General features: G+C 36.4%; 1 protein-coding gene across 1 annotated transcript; it reads left to right on the top strand.

Annotated features, from left to right (window-relative positions):
• The first annotated feature begins 3,008 nt into the window (after nucleotides 1-3,008).
• Nucleotides 3,009-19,730, top strand: LOC131429352 (serine protease inhibitor dipetalogastin-like). The gene is made up of 3 exons (XM_058593426.1): nucleotides 3,009-3,693; nucleotides 9,797-10,044; nucleotides 17,882-19,730. The coding sequence occupies exons 1-3, from the start codon at nucleotides 3,473-3,475 to the stop codon at nucleotides 18,106-18,108; spliced, it is 696 nt and encodes a 231-aa protein (XP_058449409.1). The 5' UTR covers nucleotides 3,009-3,472; the 3' UTR covers nucleotides 18,109-19,730.
• The last annotated feature ends 362 nt before the right edge of the window (nucleotides 19,731-20,092 follow it).

The raw sequence follows: 20,092 nt of genomic DNA, 5'->3' as shown, positions 1-20,092 counted from the left end.
ATTGTCTCTTACTGAAATTTCGTGAAGAATCAAATATCTTCGTTTCGCATCGTTTCAAATTCACGGAATTTTCCCATTACAACATGTTACATGTACAGTAGGTTTATGTGAAATGCGACCCTCCATTTATGTACATTTAATAAGATGTAAAATTACAAAGTTTTTTCGAAGTGTATTGGTTTCACATTTATTCCAATTATTATTTTTGCGAGTTTGCCTTCAAGAGGAAACGAAGGAACAAAACTTTGTTTCATAACTAATGTCGTTTTCGCTTGTTGCCAAACTTAACCCAATTTACACCCTAACTGCTTTCAAACCGTATGTTTGAAGCTAGTTTTGAACTATTTTCAACTTTGTTGAACTGAAAATCGAGTCAGTTTCGAATCTGGTTTTTATATCAGGTTTGTTAAAACCTCCGTTACTAAGTGGGAAGCAAACACAGTTTCGTGAAAAGTGTTAGTTTGATGAAACTACCCTGGGACAGCTTCAGTTTTCTCAAACGAAAACGACCTAATAAACGTTCTCTCATGCAATCTTGCATCGCAGTGATTTCAAAAGCCTACTGTTTTTTTTGTATGACAGATCGTGCGTTTAGTTATTTCTTCCATTTGAAATTTACCTTTTGAGGGCCGAGTCCAGTGTGTTTTAGGGCGTTTTAAAGGGCTATTTTCACGCTTAAAATCTGATTTTCTCAGAAACGGGGACGAATACTGACAATCTCTTAGAAAATTAGTTTAGATTATTCTGTGAAAATTCCAGAATGATTGTTTAACTTTAGCGGTCGGGAAAGTCTTTTTTCTGAAGGAAGGATTGCATAGCTGAAAACGACAACTTTCAACTTGTTCATTGAATATCTCGCCTTCAAAAGCATGGATCAAAAATCTATCCTGACAATATTTAGATAATTTAATTTAGATGCGATTAGTGCATGAAACATATATGTTGTCGCGATGAAAATGAAGTGTAGGTTATTTTTGTGGATGTAAGTCGACTTCTATGTCTCTGGTAACGTAATGAAACATGAGAGAGAAATAAAACCGGCTCAAAAAGGCTGCCAAACAAGCGACAGCTTTCTTGGATTTTATGTGATGTAGTCAAACTAGTAACCGAAAATATCAAAACTTTCTTGGCCACCCGGCCACATCAAGAGTCATTTTGCACATTTGCGAGAGAGCATGGAGAGAAATGTAAGACGCACAGCGAGCCACGTGGTTTTACGCGTCCTACTGGCCTCAGCCCTTAAGGCCGATTCAGACTGTCTTATGGAGACATTAACACGTAACGTCACCGAATATATATATATATATATATATATATATATATATATATATATATATATATATATATATATATATATATATATATATATGTATATATATATATATATATATATATATATATATATATATATATATATATATATATATATATATATATATATATATATATATATATATATATATATATATATATATATATATATATATATATATATATATATATAATATATATTTAAATTTACTTCCAAGCCAGTTGTAATTCCATTTAAAAAAAAGTCTTGTCATCATACCAAAGTTTTGATCTGTAATAACGAACAATTTCGCAATAGGCGGGAACTCAATTATACTAGCATTTTGGTTATAAAATGAACTTACTTTATCTGTTTAACTAGCGCACAAAAAATTTAAACCCACTTCACTCAACCACTGAAAATTTTCCGTATTTCTATGTGTCGGTTTTGCACGCTACGATTTGTGCGATGATTCGTTCAATTCATGCGATTGATACTTTGCACGCCTTAATTCGACATTGAATTTCACCTTGATGCTTGATCATACCAAATATTAAAAAAACTTCAATTTTGAGCTATTATGTGAAAGGCAACCAATTCCGGTTCATGCACAGAAAGAAAAGATGAAACTTACACGACATGTTAACCGATAGTACTACGAAATAGACATCAGTTGAAACGAAAATCTGATTTAAAACCATGATTGATGTTTTAATTACATTAAAATTCATTTATATTTACCAACCGCTTCGTTTTGTAATGTAAATTTTCATTCAATTGCCTGCTCCAAAAATGTGCATGAAAATAAATGTAAAATCACAAAATATTTTTATCTGTGTGTGGTTATCTCGTACTACTGACAATTTTATCATAAATAGCTGAAGATATTTACGATGATGTGCAGAAAAAAAAATGTTGCTGCGTTAGAGAAAACAAGATATATTCGCCCAAAAAGTTCTGCCCATTCTTGTACAGAGTAAATTTTGAAATGGCGTAAAGTAAGTCTTATTCACGACAAAACGCCCAGTTTTGGTTTCACAGTGAATTGAAAAATGAAGAACTATAAAGTAACATTCCATTCAATTTCGTACTCCAAATATGTGCATGAAAACGGATGTAAATTTACAAATGATTTTCATCCGTGAGCTATAGTAGTAGTATTACTATATTTCAAAAACACTAAGGTCTTTTGTATGCGGTTTTTTCTGCGACTTTTGTTATGCGACTTTTTTTATGCGAATATTCAGAGCTATGCGGTTGTTTTTTATGTGAAGTTATGCGGTTTCCTTCCTGCGTTTTTTTTTATGCGAAGCTTCAGAGTTATGCGGTTTTTTATGCGAATTTTCAGAGGTATGCGGTACGTAAACTCGCATTAAAAAAAGACTTCAGTGTACTGCCATTTGCACACGGCAAAAACCTCAATATTCCGCATCAAGCAAACTCGAAATCGAAACAGTTCCAAAGGCGTGAAAACGAATATTAGATATGCCGTTTCCGTGACGCTTTGCAATATCGCTTATCTTAACATTCACAGAAAGAAATCATGAAATTTACACGGCCTGTAAATCAATAGTAACATGGAACAGATATGGGTTGAATCGGAAGTTTGATTGAAAACCATAACCGATGCAAAACTAAACCGGATTGCATTGAATTTTCAATGAATTCAACTGTATCTTTCAAAAAACGTTTAGTTTTGCGATGAAATTAGATTGAAACGTACAGAACTGTTAAGTAACTTTATGTTTAATTGCCTGCTCTGAATATGTGCATAAAAATAGATGTAAATTCACAAAGTATTTTCATCTGCACATTTACAGCAGGAAATTGAATATAAAGTTACTCCTCAGATCTTCACTTTTCAATATACTTTTAAAGAAAAACAAAGCGTAAAACAAAATATGTTGTATAATTCATTGAACAATCAAAGCATTCTAATTAACTTTCACATCGACGATGGTTTTCAATCAAATTTTTGATTCAATTGATTTCTATTTCAGAGTACCATTGATTTACATGTCGTGTAAATTTCATTATTTTTTTCTGTGTGTGTTGCTAGTGTCGTTATGCTACAATTATGTCCATGTAATATGAATCGAATTCGATTGGATATTAACCCAACTGCCGTCGACACCGGAATTCAGAATCCGTTTCGAAGTGAGGAAAGAAACGCTTCACAAAATGAGCTCACCGTTGCTTCCTGCGTTGGTGGTGGTTGTGATTATTTTCGGAATGGCGAAAGCCCGCTGCAAGCATTGTCCGAACGAATACAAACCCGTTTGCGGATCCGATGGATACACTTACGCAAACGCTTGCACCCTCAAGTGTTGGGCCAAGCAAATTCCGTGTCTGGAAATTGCCACATTCGACGAACTCTGCCAGTACCTTCATGTTGAAAGGATGTAGGAAATTGGAGTCACTTTTCGATGTCGATTAGCCGATTGTCATTTCCTTCCATCCGGTGAGTATCTGTTTCCGAAGGCCATGCATTTATGACAATATCGGATGTTAGTGATAAACAATTAACTGCATTACGAAAATAAAGCATTAAGTGAAAATAAAATAAATAAAAGTAACCGCTTCCGTCACAAACGCCCAGAACCCAGAAGCCTTAGGAATTAAGCAACTTTTCCTTCCTTCAATTCTATTTTCTTTCATGTTCCGGATACGCAGAATAGCATTTCGTTTACTAATTGTAGGTTTCTCCAGTGTCAAATGGATTCTTATTCTAAGAAATACGAAATATTTTCAATGGTTGAGTGAAATGGGCCTAATGTTTGGTTTTTTTTCGTTAGTAAAACAGCCACTAACTATGTTCAATTTGTAACCAAAATGCTCTTATAATTGATTTTCTCGCCTATTGTGAAATTGTTCATTGCGATCGAAACTTTGCAACCGATGAAGCTCGCCTCCGATACGCTTACAAAGGGCAGTATCAGAATTACATGAAATGGTGTGGAGTGCCTTTGAGATAGCAAAATCCAGAAGAAGTATTACTGAGCGAATATGAACAAATTTTAGCTTTATTCTGTAGATGAAAACGATATCGCTAGGTGCCGCTAGATACCGCACATTCTTACTCAGGACTAAAAAGATGAACGCGAGTGCACTTCTGAAGCATGCAGCTAAGCTGACGCAGATTTGGTCGGTAATATTTGACAAAATCTAGATCGAGAGCTCCGAAGCTGTCTAGAGAAACTAAATGGGTCGGAACGGCCATGACGTCGGATTTCTGGAATTGTCATGGTATAGTTTTTGTAAACTACCATGAAAAATGAACGAAACCATCGACAGTAAATATTGTTGTGCATTGAAATAGTTTTTAAGCACTTTAAAAGGCTCTTTCTGTTCTTCACGAGTCGAAACAAGGGAGTCACCTCAGATCACTTATTTTCGTGCTATTCGTGAATGATCTATGCAGTCATTTGTCGTCGTTTGATGTAACGTATGCAGATGATTTTGCGTCATCGTAAGCCTTGTGGATTGTGGTGCTGCACAAATGCAGTTTTGGTAGAATGTTTACTTCGCACTAGTACGCAGCTATAATTTAGGCCTTGTATCAGAAACAGAATGTGTTTGCTCTTCGAAAACTACCTTGGCTGAATCGCCTTCCATTGTCACGTCACGAGAATCGCTGTGCTCTCATCAACCAAAACTCTCTGCAAGCTTTATGAATTTTTCTTCAACGGTTTTACGTTTCCCTTCCCTTATAACACATATATTGTTGTGCCTCAATATCCTATAGTGCTATTCAAAATAAGGAGTGTATCGATAAGTAGTTAGCAACATTCAAACAGTTATTACTCTGAAATGGCTTAATTTTTTGCAGCGTGTTTTGCGGTGACATGTTTGTTTACATGTCAATAACAGCTGCGCAATCGATTGGTTTCGGTACGGTTTATCGTTTCAATGATGAGTCGGCTTGATCCGGAAACGCGAAAGAAAATTCTGCACACTTGGTGCTCAGAAAGTGGTGTCACGTACAACGAAATTGCAAAACGGGTGAAAGTGCACCACGCCAGTGTCAAAAATATTATCGAGAAGTTCGGTAAGACCCTTTCCATTAAGAATTTACCCCGATCCGGTAGGAAAACGGGTCCCAGCCAGACTTAAAAGTGGTTGAGTACATCAGGAAAAACCCATCGGCGTCGACGCGGGATTTGGCCAAGCAGTTCAACACCTGCATCGGAATGATTCAACGGATCAAAGTTCGGAACTCCCTAAAAACGTACAAGAAACAGAAGGTGCCGGAAAAGTCCCTGGTACAGCAAGTTCATACCAAAACAAGAGCTCGAAAACTGTATAACCGGATTCTAAAGAATAAAGACGGATGCATCCTGATCGACGACGAAACCTACGCCAAGGAAGGCTCTCGAGCGCTGCCCGGACCGCAATATTATACGAAATCGGTGTACCAGGACCTGGACGACGCTGACACCACGGTGGCAATGGAAAAGTTTTGGCAGAAGGTGTTGATCTGGCAAGCAATTTGTACCTGTGGTTTGCGGTCGTCGATTTTCTTCACGAAGGGCACAATTAACGCCAAGGTGTACGAGGAAGAGTGTTCGAAGAAGAGAATGCTGCCACTGTACAGAAAGCATAAGGCTCCTCCTCTCTTCTGGCTGGATTTGGCTTCAGCCCACTACGCCAACTCCGTTCTACAGTGGTTGTCAAAAAATAATGTACAATTCGTGGAAAAGGACATCAACCCACCGAACTGCCCGGATCTTCGGCCAATTGAAAGGAAAGCTGCCACCAGGAAGTCACAAAAGTAACTGTGCAGAATTTAATGAAGAATGTCAAGTCCAAAGTGCGAGCGTTTCACAGAAACTAGGATTTTCTTCAATATAATCAATGAAATGCATAAAAATGTAATTTTTCTACAATATATCGAAAACTGATGTCAAAATAACCCATCAATTTTTGCTCTCACGTGTTCCGCTTTATATATTATATTCGATATATGTGGAAAAAATCGTGTCAGTTATATTTGTATTCACGTCATTCAGTTATGTCTCTGAAATTACCCTCTCACCTTTTTTAAAGAGGGATATATTATTTTATTTTTTTATCAATTTTTCATTTTATAACTAAGGATTAGATGAAATGTCACATTTTTAGTTTTTACAATATATCAAATATCGTGTGAACAAAATTATTATTATTATTATTAATATCATTTGTTCTATCCCGGCTTTACTTTTGTGGGCGTTCACCGGGGTGGTGAAAAATAGTAGATTTAAGTTATTAGAATATTTTGAGAAAATTCAGAATTAATATACGTTAAACAACTGAGAAAAGGCGATGCAGAGATGATGGTTTGAACGGGGCGCTTCTCATTTTTTTCTCATTAGGTTATTCTTTTTAATTTTTTCCCCATTTATTCAATTCATTAGCTGTATAAAGAACAGTAATTGTTTGGCTAAATACTATCTTTTTAAATAGTTTTAATCTTAACGTCAGTCACTTCTTGGGTCAGAATAACTTTCTCGTCCCATGTGCGGGGTAGGGAATCGAGCCCAGGGTAGCTGCGTGAAAGGTATCGATTTAACCACCACGCTGTGCCTGCTCCCGTATCTTTTCTCATTTCAAGCATGAACCAACTTCCCAAGCATTTCATTTTCATCACAAAGATCAGACATCCAAGTTGATATTTCAATATGTGTAAGAAATTTTTACAGTCGTTTGATAAAGTGATCACCGGCTTTCAACAAAAAAAAAGGCGGGTGGGTAATGTCAGAGACATAACTAGATAACGTGAGTACGAATCAAATGGATTGTTCAGTTACTTTGACGTTAAAGATTCGGAATTCTTTAACGGAAATTCAGGAACCAAATGCTACAATTGTATTCTGAAACTCAATTTCGATACTAGATTCGGAAATTTGATTTCTGAACCTGAAATTGGTAACTAAATAGTTGAACTCATCATTTGAGACCAGGATTCTTTTTCGGCTTTGAATTCTGAGCCAAGCACTGAACTCTGGACATGGATTCTGAACCGCAGTGGATCGACAATTCTGCTCAGATGATCCAGAATGCAGTTCAAAGATCTGCCGAATCTAGTTCCTTAATTCAGTTGCACTTCTAGAATTGTTGAACTGAACTTTAGAACCAAATTCGAGTAGAATAATATTTTAACTCCGTTCAATTCCACTATATATAGTAGAATTGAATGGTGTTTAAATAATATTCCAGTGAAATTATTCTACTAAACTCTCAAGTGACAAATTAGTGAGCAAATTCTAGACTTGCATTCTGGCTTAGAGCTCCGAACCGGGACTCTGGAACGCAGCGTAGAGCTCAATTAATGAAATACAACTTAATTTGGGATCTGAGTTCTGTTCCTGGATTACGGATTTCGAGTCTTGAATTCTGAAACTATATTCTAAATCGGAATTCCGGCCAGGAATTTTTGAACTGAATTCTGATCTAAACCTCTATTTCAGTTCCAGAATTCAGTTTCAAAATTCATATCCAAAGTCCAGGTCTCGAATCAATCCTGACCTCAGATCCAGAATTCGGTTCCGAAATCCCGACTTAGAAACAAATTCTGAAATTCGGTTTCAGTTCCAGAATTATGGCAGTTGGTTCTGGGCGAGGAACCGAATTTTAAATCTGGCTTCTGGAAATGAAAAAAATATCAGGTATTGAATTCTGAAACTGAATTTCAGAACTAAACCCTAGAATTGGATTCTGATCTTTACTGAACGAGTAAACTGCGTAGGCAGGAATAAACGAAGCATCAATTAGAAGGGCTGATTTTGTATAATGTACCCCATCGTTTTGCACTTTTCGTTGTATTTAGCCATAATGCAAACGACCAGCACCAGGATGACGGAAGCGAGCTCTGGACCTGAACCAACCGAAAAGATGCACATGCTTTACTTCCTGCTCAGTCAATTTCGCAGGCTAGAATGAACGAAATATATCAAGTGTTAACCTTTCACACCTACCCAGGTACGAAAAAGGCGTCATTCTTTCATACTCGTTGATGCAAAACATTTCAGAAAACTTAAATTTTAAATTATTTGTGATTATGTCATGCAACTTAAAATGTTAGCATAGATTGCTCATATTTCTGATGGCATGTAGAAAAAATTATGTTAATACAACAAGAGATATTCACGATCAAAAACTTATCACTCTCTCAGAGGGTAAATTTTGGAAAGGCGCCACATAGTCAAGTAAGACGTATTCACAACAAAAAGTTTGTAATAGTTTCGTGATTTTATTCTTCTTTTTAAGTTTCTGCTTCATAATAATTCAATGGGTTTCAATTGGACATTTTTCGAGGTGCTCGATGGATTCATATTTTTGAGGACAAAATGCATCCAATCAGCCTCATATCATTCCAGTGGGTGCCTCAACGTAGTGGGATGAGGCTAAATCCGGTCACACGTACTACAACAAAAATGACAAAAGACCTTTCTCATACTTCTCCGTGTATCTTTGATGACACTCAAAATCAATAGAACGATGAATGAAGAGCAATCGTCTTTTGCGTTAGTAGCAGAATGAGAAGGTGCGAATTGGTTTGTTTGTCATGGCACGTTTAACTTCATAATTCTGAAAGTATAATAGCCACAAATAAGCATTATCAATTATGTGCTTTATTTTCTTCACGAAGATAGCATTTAGGTAGTCTCAAAAGCGACTACAGTGCTGGTTAACGATTGTGTGCTGCCATAATTTTGCATTAGTAAGCAAATCAATGCTTTTAAAAGCACCCAAAAACATTCACTTGACAAAATCAGTACTGTTTCTCAACCAGGCCTGCTTCATTGAAACCCGAAAAGTTGTTTCAGTCGAGTAAACTGAATCGTTCTGAAAGATAATAGATTCCATTCAATTCCAGTTTACATTTAGTGGCTCGAAGCAGCTTTCGAGCTTGTCGAATGGTATTTCGGCTTGGTTTTTTTGTGAATGTTACACTATTTTCATTGCCAAAATTGAAATTAATCGATACATTTGGTGTAAATAAAATGTTGTAAATCCAAAATAAAACGGACTTAGATTTTTCAGAGAAGGCTCCACAAAATTATTTGATGCGGGTGCGACCAAGTAATGTTGTTTCAAATAATGAAATGGCTTTTTGGTCAATTGGTTAGAAGATGAATCTATAACCTTCGAAACGTTGGCCGTTAACGAAAAATAAATGTTTTAACGAGGAACCAATTGATCAAAAAGCCATCTCTTTATTTGAAAAATATTTTCAAATGGAAGATCTTTGTGTCTATTTTATCTCATCCGAATCCATTTTCTATCTCTTGTATTTTCAATTTTTGGAATAGAATAAAGAGTAAAATATTTTTTGATGGAATCACAAAAACAAGCACGTTAACTTTGATACACGAAACAATGAAGCAAAATATTTTTAAATGAGTTTATCTCGAAGCTTGAAAATAAGCTCAACCGAAACTCATTCGATTCGTTATCGATTGACCTGCAGCTGTTCGCTAATGTACAAAAAGCAATCCCAATCAAATCTCCGCTTTCGGGAAGGTGGTCGCAAAACTGTTCAAACATGAAATTCCTGTTTCTATTGCTCGTGGCCGCAATGATCTTCTTCGGAATGGCAAAAGCACAGTGCGAGCATTGTCCTCCGGATCGTAAACCGGCTTGCGGAAGCAACGGCCACAGATACGACAACGCATGCTATCTGCAGTGTGCGGCCAAAGAAGTTCCGGGACTGGAGATGGCCGATGATGAAGTTTGTGCCGATGAGTCGCTACCGGAAGGAGAGGAGGGCGGTCATGATGATCATGATGATGACGATGATGACGATGATGATGGTGATGATGATGATGTTGGAGAGAACAGTGATGAGTGAAAGTGATACAATATAGTATTTCTCATATATAGTACAAGATTCACAGACATTAAACTATTAGACAAACCTAGATGAGTAGAGCGTTATTGTTTATTAAAATGCTGTTGGATTTGATGTTTATGAATTTTCAATTCTTTTCGGGACCAAATTTCGACACTACAGGGACCAAAATTATCAGCAGTAAGCCATTTGTGTTTGATCATTGGCTATTTTGGAAAATAAAAGCGGTTAGAAAAAAAAAGTGTTTGGCGATTTCATTTCCATCTTTCTAGTTATTCTGTGGATTCCGGACCAAAACGAAATTCTCGTCCTTAGAAAACAGATTGAAATTAAGCTTTTATTTTGAATTCCGTGGAATAAGGTGAATCTTATTCTATTCAGAGCGTTCTCATTTTCCATTCCCTTTGTTACTGCTACTGCTACTGCTACTGCTACTGCTACTGCTACTGCTACTGCTACTGCTACTGCTACTGCTACTGCTACTGCTACTGCTACTGCTACTGCTACTGCTACTGCTACTGCTACTGCTACTGCTACTGCTACTGCTACTGCTACTGCTACTGCTACTGCTACTGCTACTGCTACTGCTACTGCTACTGCTACTGCTACTGCTACTGCTACTGCTACTGCTACTGCTACTGCTACTGCTACTGCTACTGCTACTGCTACTGCTACTGCTGCTGCTACTGCTACTGCTACTGCTACTGCTACTGCTACTGCTACTGCTACTGCTACTGCTACTGCTACTGCTACTGCTACTGCTACTGCTACTGCTACTGCTACTGCTACTGCTACTGCTACTGCTACTGCTACTGCTACTGCTACTGCTACTGCTACTGCTACTGCTACTGCTACTGCTACTGCTACTGCTACTGCTACTGCTACTGCTACTGCTACTGCTACTGCTACTGCTACTGCTACTGCTACTGCTACTGCTACTGCTACTGCTACTGCTACTGCTACTGCTACTGCTACTGCTACTGCTACTGCTACTGCTACTGCTACTGCTACTGCTACTGCTACTGCTACTGCTACTGCTACTGCTACTGCTACTGCTACTGCTACTGCTACTGCTACTGCTACTGCTACTGCTACTGCTACTGCTACTGCTACTGCTACTGCTACTGCTACTGCTACTGCTACTGCTACTGCTACTGCTACTGCTACTGCTACTGCTACTGCTACTGCTACTGCTACTGCTACTGCTACTGCTACTGCTACTGCTACTGCTACTGCTACTGCTACTGCTACTGCTACTGCTACTGCTACTGCTACTGCTACTGCTACTGCTACTGCTACTGCTACTGCTACTGCTACTGCTACTGCTACTGCTACTGCTACTGCTACTGCTACTGCTACTGCTACTGCTACTGCTACTGCTACTGCTACTGCTACTGCTACTGCTACTGCTACTGCTACTGCTACTGCTACTGCTACTGCTACTGCTACTGCTACTGCTACTGCTACTGCTACTGCTACTGCTACTGCTACTGCTACTGCTACTGCTACTGCTACTGCTACTGCTACTGCTACTGCTACTGCTACTGCTACTGCTACTGCTACTGCTACTGCTACTGCTACTGCTACTGCTACTGCTACTGCTACTGCTACTGCTACTGCTACTGCTACTGCTACTGCTACTGCTACTGCTACTGCTACTGCTACTGCTACTGCTACTGCTACTGCTACTGCTACTGCTACTGCTACTGCTACTGCTACTGCTACTGCTACTGCTACTGCTACTGCTACTGCTACTGCTACTGCTACTGCTACTGCTACTGCTACTGCTACTGCTACTGCTACTGCTACTGCTACTGCTACTGCTACTGCTACTGCTACTGCTACTGCTACTGCTACTGCTACTGCTACTGCTACTGCTACTGCTACTGCTACTGCTACTGCTACTGCTACTGCTACTGCTACTGCTACTGCTACTGCTACTGCTACTGCTACTGCTACTGCTACTGCTACTGCTACTGCTACTGCTACTGCCACTGCCAAGTGTCGTGTTCCATTCGACTCAGTTCATCGAGATCTCAAAATGGCTGTGTAAATAAGCAAAATATGCACATTATTTTCTCGGATATTGCTGGACAAACTTAGATTCAAATGAAAGCTCTCGTGATCGCATAGCATGCTATTGAATTTAATCCGGATCCAATTCCCGTTGCGACTTGAGTGTGAAGAGAATGTTAACTCGCACCAACTTCTTTTACCACAATCGCACACTCGAAGCTTGTCTATTCGACACTGAGAAGAAATGCGCTTTCCTTTTTGTGCGATGTTCGTCGGCTGCATCCCCAGTTAAGGTATGTAACTTACATATTAGTGTATCCTTCTAGTGAAATGCCATCACTGCTTTCAATGTGTGCTATCATAATGGATATTGAATGTATTATTAATATTATTTTTATAATTGTTTTATTCAACCAAATTTTGACCTGTTGATATCGTGCTTTATAAGAGAACAGTTTCAGTTTCTGCGAGCCATTGTTATTCGTATTCACGTCAATCCGGTTATGTCTCTGACATCACCCACCCGCTTTTGTTTATGTCAAATGTCTAGCAGGAATTCAATTCCTTCATTGAGATGAGACTAGAGTTTGTAAATTCAGCTTTCAATAAAATAGATGAATAAATATTTCCAAAAGTGTTCAAACATCTCTTAGAATCTAAGAGACACAAATTTCAGAGTCGATTCTTGTAAAGCGAATAATTTTAATACAATCTAGGTGTTTCATGTAGTTTGAGGCCATCTGTATTGAGAAAAAAAATTCAGATATCATAAACTTAAAGCACTTACTCCTATTGATTTAGCTGTCCTGAAATGTTCATCTCTAATTTTTCAAAGCATTAGTTTCAAGCATCAGATCCCGACGTTTGTAAGGTGTCTGGTACCAATAACAAAATTTGGATTTCGGAAATTTCATGTGATTTTTCAATACTGAAAATCTTCAAACATTAACAGCGATATGGCAGCACTTATTCTTGTCCTTTCTTTTCGAATTTTCAAAGAGACTTTTTTAAAGTATAATATCATTTTTTTTTTTCACATGACCAAAATGAATGTCATTCGAACATCCCCTAAATTGAAAAAAAAACTCGCATCCAATTGAACAATCGTCAAATAATCTACGTAAATTTCCAGTGTAAAAAATTCGATTTTAAAATTAGTGAGCAGTGAATCATTAAAATTGCATTGGAAAAATTGCATGTAGTTTAGAAATTTCCTAGAAAATCCATTCAAAGTCTACAAAGCAGAACGAATTGTGCTATTTTTCAAACTAAATTTTAACTCTCCCATGATCTTCTCGGCAGTAATTGAATTTTATCAGCATCCGGTCATTAACTTGTCTTATAAGTTATAGACTTTCGAATTTTAGTTTTTAGTGTTCTGAAATACTTGACCTCAGCTTATAGCTTAGCTAAATTCACACATTATTATGAATGATCATTACCACGATTATCAGTCGTGCGGCGATGTTCACTAGCAGATGAGGATATTCAAATGTCGGATGTCCAATTGTGCAATGCCAATTCATCAAAAAACGAATACATTTAGAACATTAATTATGGATTCCCGGGTTGATTTACTATCCTGGTCTAATTAGATTAAACCCGATTAAACGCTATTTAGTATGAATTTGATTTATAGAAGTAACAGGAGCGCAGGGTTTTGCGCAGCGTTGGAACCAGCCATCTGCTGAGAATCCATATAACTGTGGCAAGCACCCTTCGGCAAAAATCAAAGCAATTAAGAAAAATGATTAACAAAAATTTATCATTGCTAACAGAATATTCATTCAGTACCTTTTCCTCACAAATTATCGATCAGAATATCTTTACTACGATCAAGACCGCGTGTCATATACCATTTGACTCAGTTCGTCGAGTACGCAAAATGTTTGTGTGTGTATGTATGTATATAACATTTTTTGCACTCATTTTTGCACTCATTTTACACGAAAATGGCTGAACCGATTATCATGAACTTAGATTTGAACGAACGGTCTTGTAACCCCACATAAAGCTCCTAAATTTTATTCGAATCCGACTTCCGGTTCTGGATTTACAGGGTGATGTGAAAAAAGTCTTATTTCAAATTACTTCATTACTTTTCTCAGAAATGGCGTTACCGATTTCAACAAACTTAGATTTAAATGAAAAGTATCATGGTCCCAAACAAAACTTCCAAGATTCATCAGGATCCGACTTCCGGTTCCGGAATTAGACTCAAAATCCCAGCCACTTTTCTTGAACCAACTTCGATTATACCGAAAATTTTTATGCCAAAAATCATAAAATTGCATGAAACGTCGAGATTTATGGCGTTTTTCATTGAGAAACACTGGTGGCGTGGATTGCTCTGGTTTTGCACTTTCGAGCAGAAATGGCAATGAAACACCGCCAAAATATTGCATTTCTGCTCGAAAGTGCAAAATCAGAGCAATCCACGTCACCAGTGTTTTTCAATGAAAAACGGCGTTAGTGTTATTTAAAAAAAAATCCAAAAAATTGACTTTCTGAGACGTCCCAAAAAGTCGGATTTCTCAAAAAAAAATTTTCGAGATGACACTAAATCTCGACATTTCATGCAATTTAAGATTTTTGGCATCAAAATTTTTTTTTAGATTTGGCATCAAAATTGTTTTTTCGATTTCGAAAATTTCATTTGTATCCGAAATTATATAATAAAAGTATGAAATATATTTTCATGAGACTGTTATGAAAGAAGAGAAAGGCATTATCACACCACTAGGTGGATTAAGAAGGGTTTTGCCTTTCTCTATAGAAAGGTATTAGAATTGCTGGAAAAACCGACTTTCGAACGGAGCCTCGGAGACCCATAGCGTTATATACCATTCGACTCAGTTCGTCGAGATCGGAAAATGTCTGTGTGTGTGTGTGTGTGTGCACTTTTCGAAGATATTTGAACGCGCTCAATTTTCTCAGAGATGGCTGAACCGATTTGAACAAACTTGGGCTCGTTTGAAAGCGACTGTCGGGCCATTGATCAAGTTCGAAGATCAAATGGTTGTGACTTTTGGTTCCAGATATATGATGGTATAAGTGACGTAACCGACAAAACACGTTGATTTTTACCGCTCTTATATATATAAGAGTGCCAAAATGTTGGGATCACCTCTATTTTCGTTAAATTCTAGTGCTCAAAAGTTTAAGCACCTCGAAAAAAGCCTTCATGCAAAATTTGACCTGAATCGGACATGCTTAAGGGGTGCTGTCCGGTGGTAAAGGTTTGACAATTTTCGATCTTGAAAAAACACCATAGGGGGGAGTACATGAAATTTCCATATTCGAAAATTTTTTTTGATGCCAAAACTCTTAAAACTGCATGAAACATCGAAATTTAGTGTCATCTCAAAAAAAATTTTGGTTAGAAAAAATCAACTTTCTGGGACTTTTGATATTTTTTCTAAGTCCCAAAAAGTCGATTTTTTCAAAAAAAAAATTTTCGAGATGACACGAAATCTCGACGTTTCATGCAATTCTATGCCTTTTGGCATCAAAAATTTTTATTCGATTTCGAAAATTTCATGTACTCCCCCCTATAGTGATTTTTCAAGATAAATGAAAATTGCACTGCGCTCATGTTATTTCTGTGTATGAAATTCAAGTAAATAGTGTTAATATGTTTGAAACTGCTGCATGAAACATGCTATGTTATTGATTTTTTCATTATTGTCATAATAATTGTTTTTAATCACAACATGATCGAGCTTAATCCGATTGCATATTAATCTTCCACGCATATGACCAGAACCATGCAGAGAAATGGTTCATGTACAAAATAGCAAAACTTTTCTAGCTAGATTATTATTGTTTTCAACCGATTTCCCCTTTGAAAAAATCAACAATGTTCTCTGTTTGATCAAAATGGTGTAGTCAATCGAAAAATAATATTTATTCCGGCTGATTTTATTGTTTAACTAAACTAACTATTTATTACATGTCAACCAAAGTTGAGCTGATGTAATCGGAAATGTCTGCTACCATGATCACAAAGTTCCCAGAATCACCACCGTGTGGCGCTCTCAGTCACCCGATCAGATTTTTTTTATATTTTTGTCGTGAATACTTTACTATGGAGCGCCTTTTCAAATTTTACCCTGTACAACCTGTATATTTTAGCACTTAAAAGTATGTCAGAATGAATTAAATATAAGTTATATTTACTGTAAAATTGAGTTATTCGTCGCCGTAAATTTACACGATTTTTTCTAGGTGTGTAGATTTATACACGTAATGTAAAATATTGTAAGAGTTTCTGTTCCGAAAATATGAACCAGATAATACTATCACATATGAAAAATTAGTTCCACTACTTATCATCATAATTTTATAAATCATGTGAAATTTGTGAATTCAATTCAGTGAATACTCACCAAAAAAATCTGACACAGGAACGATTTTATTTTTCCTTTAGCATAGCGAATAATAAAAGATTCATTCAAATTTCGGAAAAAAATTTCATCTGCGTTCGATTGTATGAAAAACTACAAAATGAAAATAATACGTGCATGGAATGATTTTCGTAACAAGGAGCATCATAGAACAAATTCATTTCGATTCAAGAAAACTTACCTACAATTGTAATACAATTCCATATTCCTATACTAGTCATATAAATGTTGGAAGAAATCGGACATTTCATCTGATTTATTGTTCAACATAAAATTATTCGAACTGTTCTATAATTTATTATTAAGAATGAACTCTTCTCCAGGAAATAAAATGACAATTAGTAACAAACATTTAGTCTGATGCAAGAAAATTAACACACAGTTAACTAACATTTAAAACGTGACTGACAGTCATAGAGAACATATGAATGAAAATGACACATAAAATAAGTGAAACTCCCTGAATATTGATTATATGATCATGCAAATTTGTTTATCTTTTCAAAAGGTTTTTACTGCAGTTTTTTCAAGTAGTCACTGACAAGCGGTTGTTTTCGAACAGGTTGTCGAGAATCTTCAAGTAGATGTTTGCAGCATTACTTTTAAAGCTGTTAAACAATATTTCTAGTCTATATTCGAGCAGTTTTGGAAGTTGATTATCGCTGTTTTTCAAGCAGTTTTAGCGAGCAGTATACAAAGTAGCTTTTTAAGCTTATTATTGGAAAAAAGCAAGTGTTTTTCAAGCAAGATTGACGGGTTATTTTTTTCTCCGAGTCATTTATTTCAATCAGTTTTTCGAGCAGTGTTTTCCAGCGATTTTTAAACTTTTTTTTTCGAAAAAAATTTTGGGTTCCAGTAGTTTTTTCGTGTCATTTTTCGAGCAATATTTCTAGTCGTTATTTGAGCAGTTTTAATAGTCGATTGTCACATTTTTCCGAACAGTCTCACATCGAGCAGTGTTTTGAATGTTTTGTCAATTTTCCCGATTACCTGCATAGAAATGGACAGTTTCACTGTCAATCGATATTGAAAAGTAAGCCAAAGTGGTAAGACATTGTTAATCAGCTGCTCGGACAATTTCACAATCGTCAATAACGTTGAGCGTAGAGAGTAGAAAGCGTTGACTGTTGAGAATTAAAATTTCCTTGAAATTATTTAAATCAAGCGCAAAAGCATGAAAATCAGCAATAAATATACAAATTATACAATTATTTTTTCGCTTATCACTGCCAGTATAATCTCAGTTACTTGCTAACCTGACCGGAGTTGTTTTGTAGTCGATATCGATCGATTACTAACTCATACTGACATAGAAAAAATCTCACATTATTTGAGTGAAACTGTTCAAAATGAAATTCTGGTTGCTAACAACTCTGGTGATTATGGCCAGTCTCGGAACGTCCAAAGGAGACTGCGATCACTGTGTGATGATATTCGTCCCCGTTTGTGGATCCGATGGACAAAACTACGATAACGAATGCTTTCTGAAGTGCTGGGCTCTCGAAACTCCGGGCTTGCACATTGTAGATGACGCAATTTGCAACGGTCCAGAGATGGGGTGAACGAAGCATATTTCTTCAAAAACGTGTAATAAAACAAGTTTATACTCAATCTTTGAAACCAGTAGTGTTTTCTTTGGAATCCTTTATTAATTATTCATTAAACAGATATGTTTAATGTTTTGTTTTTTTTATTGCATTCGATTTCAAGCCATGTTATTTTCAAATCACCCTCTTTCACATGTTCTTCAGTATAAGGTTGTGTAAAACATGATGCTCCGTTTATGTACATTTTAAAGGATGTACAATCATGAAATTTTTTGAACTGTGTGGAAACAGTACCCAAAAATGCTGGTGATACCGAGGTACGCCGAGATGGAAGACGATTCTTTCAGCTTTGAGGACACCAAGCAGTTTCCGGGACAGGCTGGTCACGCTTAGCCCATGGGGCTGTCTCTTGTAGTTTTTTTTATGTCGCTCGTAGAATCTTCTGTTCAGATTTTTTGGACATACTTATTGACAAACAAAATATCTAGTATTTATTGATTTCTTATATACATAATTGAATGAAGTGGTGGAGTACTTGTTATGCAAAGTGTAATACTAAATTTAATTTAAAAAATAAGAACTCTGAATTGCTTTAAAGGAGGCACTCTACAGAAGCCATAGTTTTAATAAGTGTTTTAATCGATAGATTTATATTATTGCAAAGTTTCAACGACTAATTTTTCAAGGTTTCAATGACGAATATCGAAGATATAGTAGCAATCTAATATGCATGATAATTTATTTAAAATATTTAGTTTTTTTTAATAATAGCAACTAGAAAGAAAATGGTTTTGGTTGTTTATATTTTTGTTTGTTTATATGTCACTAAATATTCAACATTTTTAAAGTATCTGAGGTTCGCGCATTTAAGATAAGGCTTTTGATCAATTTTGATTAGCACTTGGATGTATCAGAGTTCAACTTTGGACGATATCATGTGAAAGGGAAGACGACTTTTTCAAACTTAGCCTTAGGAGATATATAATATGTCTGAAAATTTGATTATTTATGTTTATAAATACTGTTGTTCATGTTCTCAAACGTATGTCTACAGATATTCTGAATGGAAATTTCCTGTTTTGTTTCTGTTTCTGTGCAATAAAATAAAGAAAATAAACCATTTTCAACAGTTTCATAGAATGCTCCGCTTAAAAAATGAGTCGAAAACTGATTTGACAATCAGTTCGAAATTTCAGGAACATAATAAAAATGCTCCGACTCCGACTCCGTTTAACATTTATTTTGTTACAAAAAATAAACCGAAACATTCACGATTGCATTTCACTACACTCACCGGCGAAGACCATCCCAAGGTAGTCAACTGTAAGAGCCCTGCACATGAGCAAGCACACGTTGTTGTACGTTCGCCCATCGGTTCCACAAACCGGGTGGAAATTGTCATCGCATTCACAGCTTGCTTCGATCATTCCAATCACTATCGTAACTGCCACCAATAAGATTAAGCAGATCTTCATTTCAATTTTTCTTCTGAAATTTGTGTCGTGTCAAGTTGTAACGATCGTGTTCATTTATATTTAGCCGAGTAACCGGATCAAGCTTGCTGCAGCTGTACGGAATTGCATGCGACACGGAAAGGATATGGACTAGGCTTGTCGAATGTAGTCAATCAAATGTGTTAATTGTTATTTGATGTTTTAAAACGTATGCAGTGCTTCTTCGACTCAATTTAAATATAGGCAATAAGTTGATTTAATCTAATTTTCCATCACGTGTCCAAGAAATTGACTGCACAGCAAGTACAATCATTTAATTGCTGGTGAATTATTATGAAAAACGTTTCAGCAAGTGACAGCTTCTCTTTGTATATTATATCACCCAAACTCTTCGTATGAGAATTGAACGTAAAATCCGTTCAAATTTAAGTATTCTAATCAGTGTGTCAAGCCATTTGAATATAAAGTCTCATATATTTATGATCAATCTGCTGTTTGGTAGATGGAATGAAAGTGTATTATTCATAGATTTCGATGTGATTTCA

Source organism: Malaya genurostris, chromosome 2 (genome assembly GCF_030247185.1).
Source record: "Malaya genurostris strain Urasoe2022 chromosome 2, Malgen_1.1, whole genome shotgun sequence".
Taxonomy (NCBI): Eukaryota; Metazoa; Arthropoda; class Insecta; order Diptera; family Culicidae; genus Malaya; species Malaya genurostris.
The sequence above is the reverse complement of the archived record's forward strand: the minus strand, read 5'-3'. Positions and strand labels throughout refer to the sequence as shown.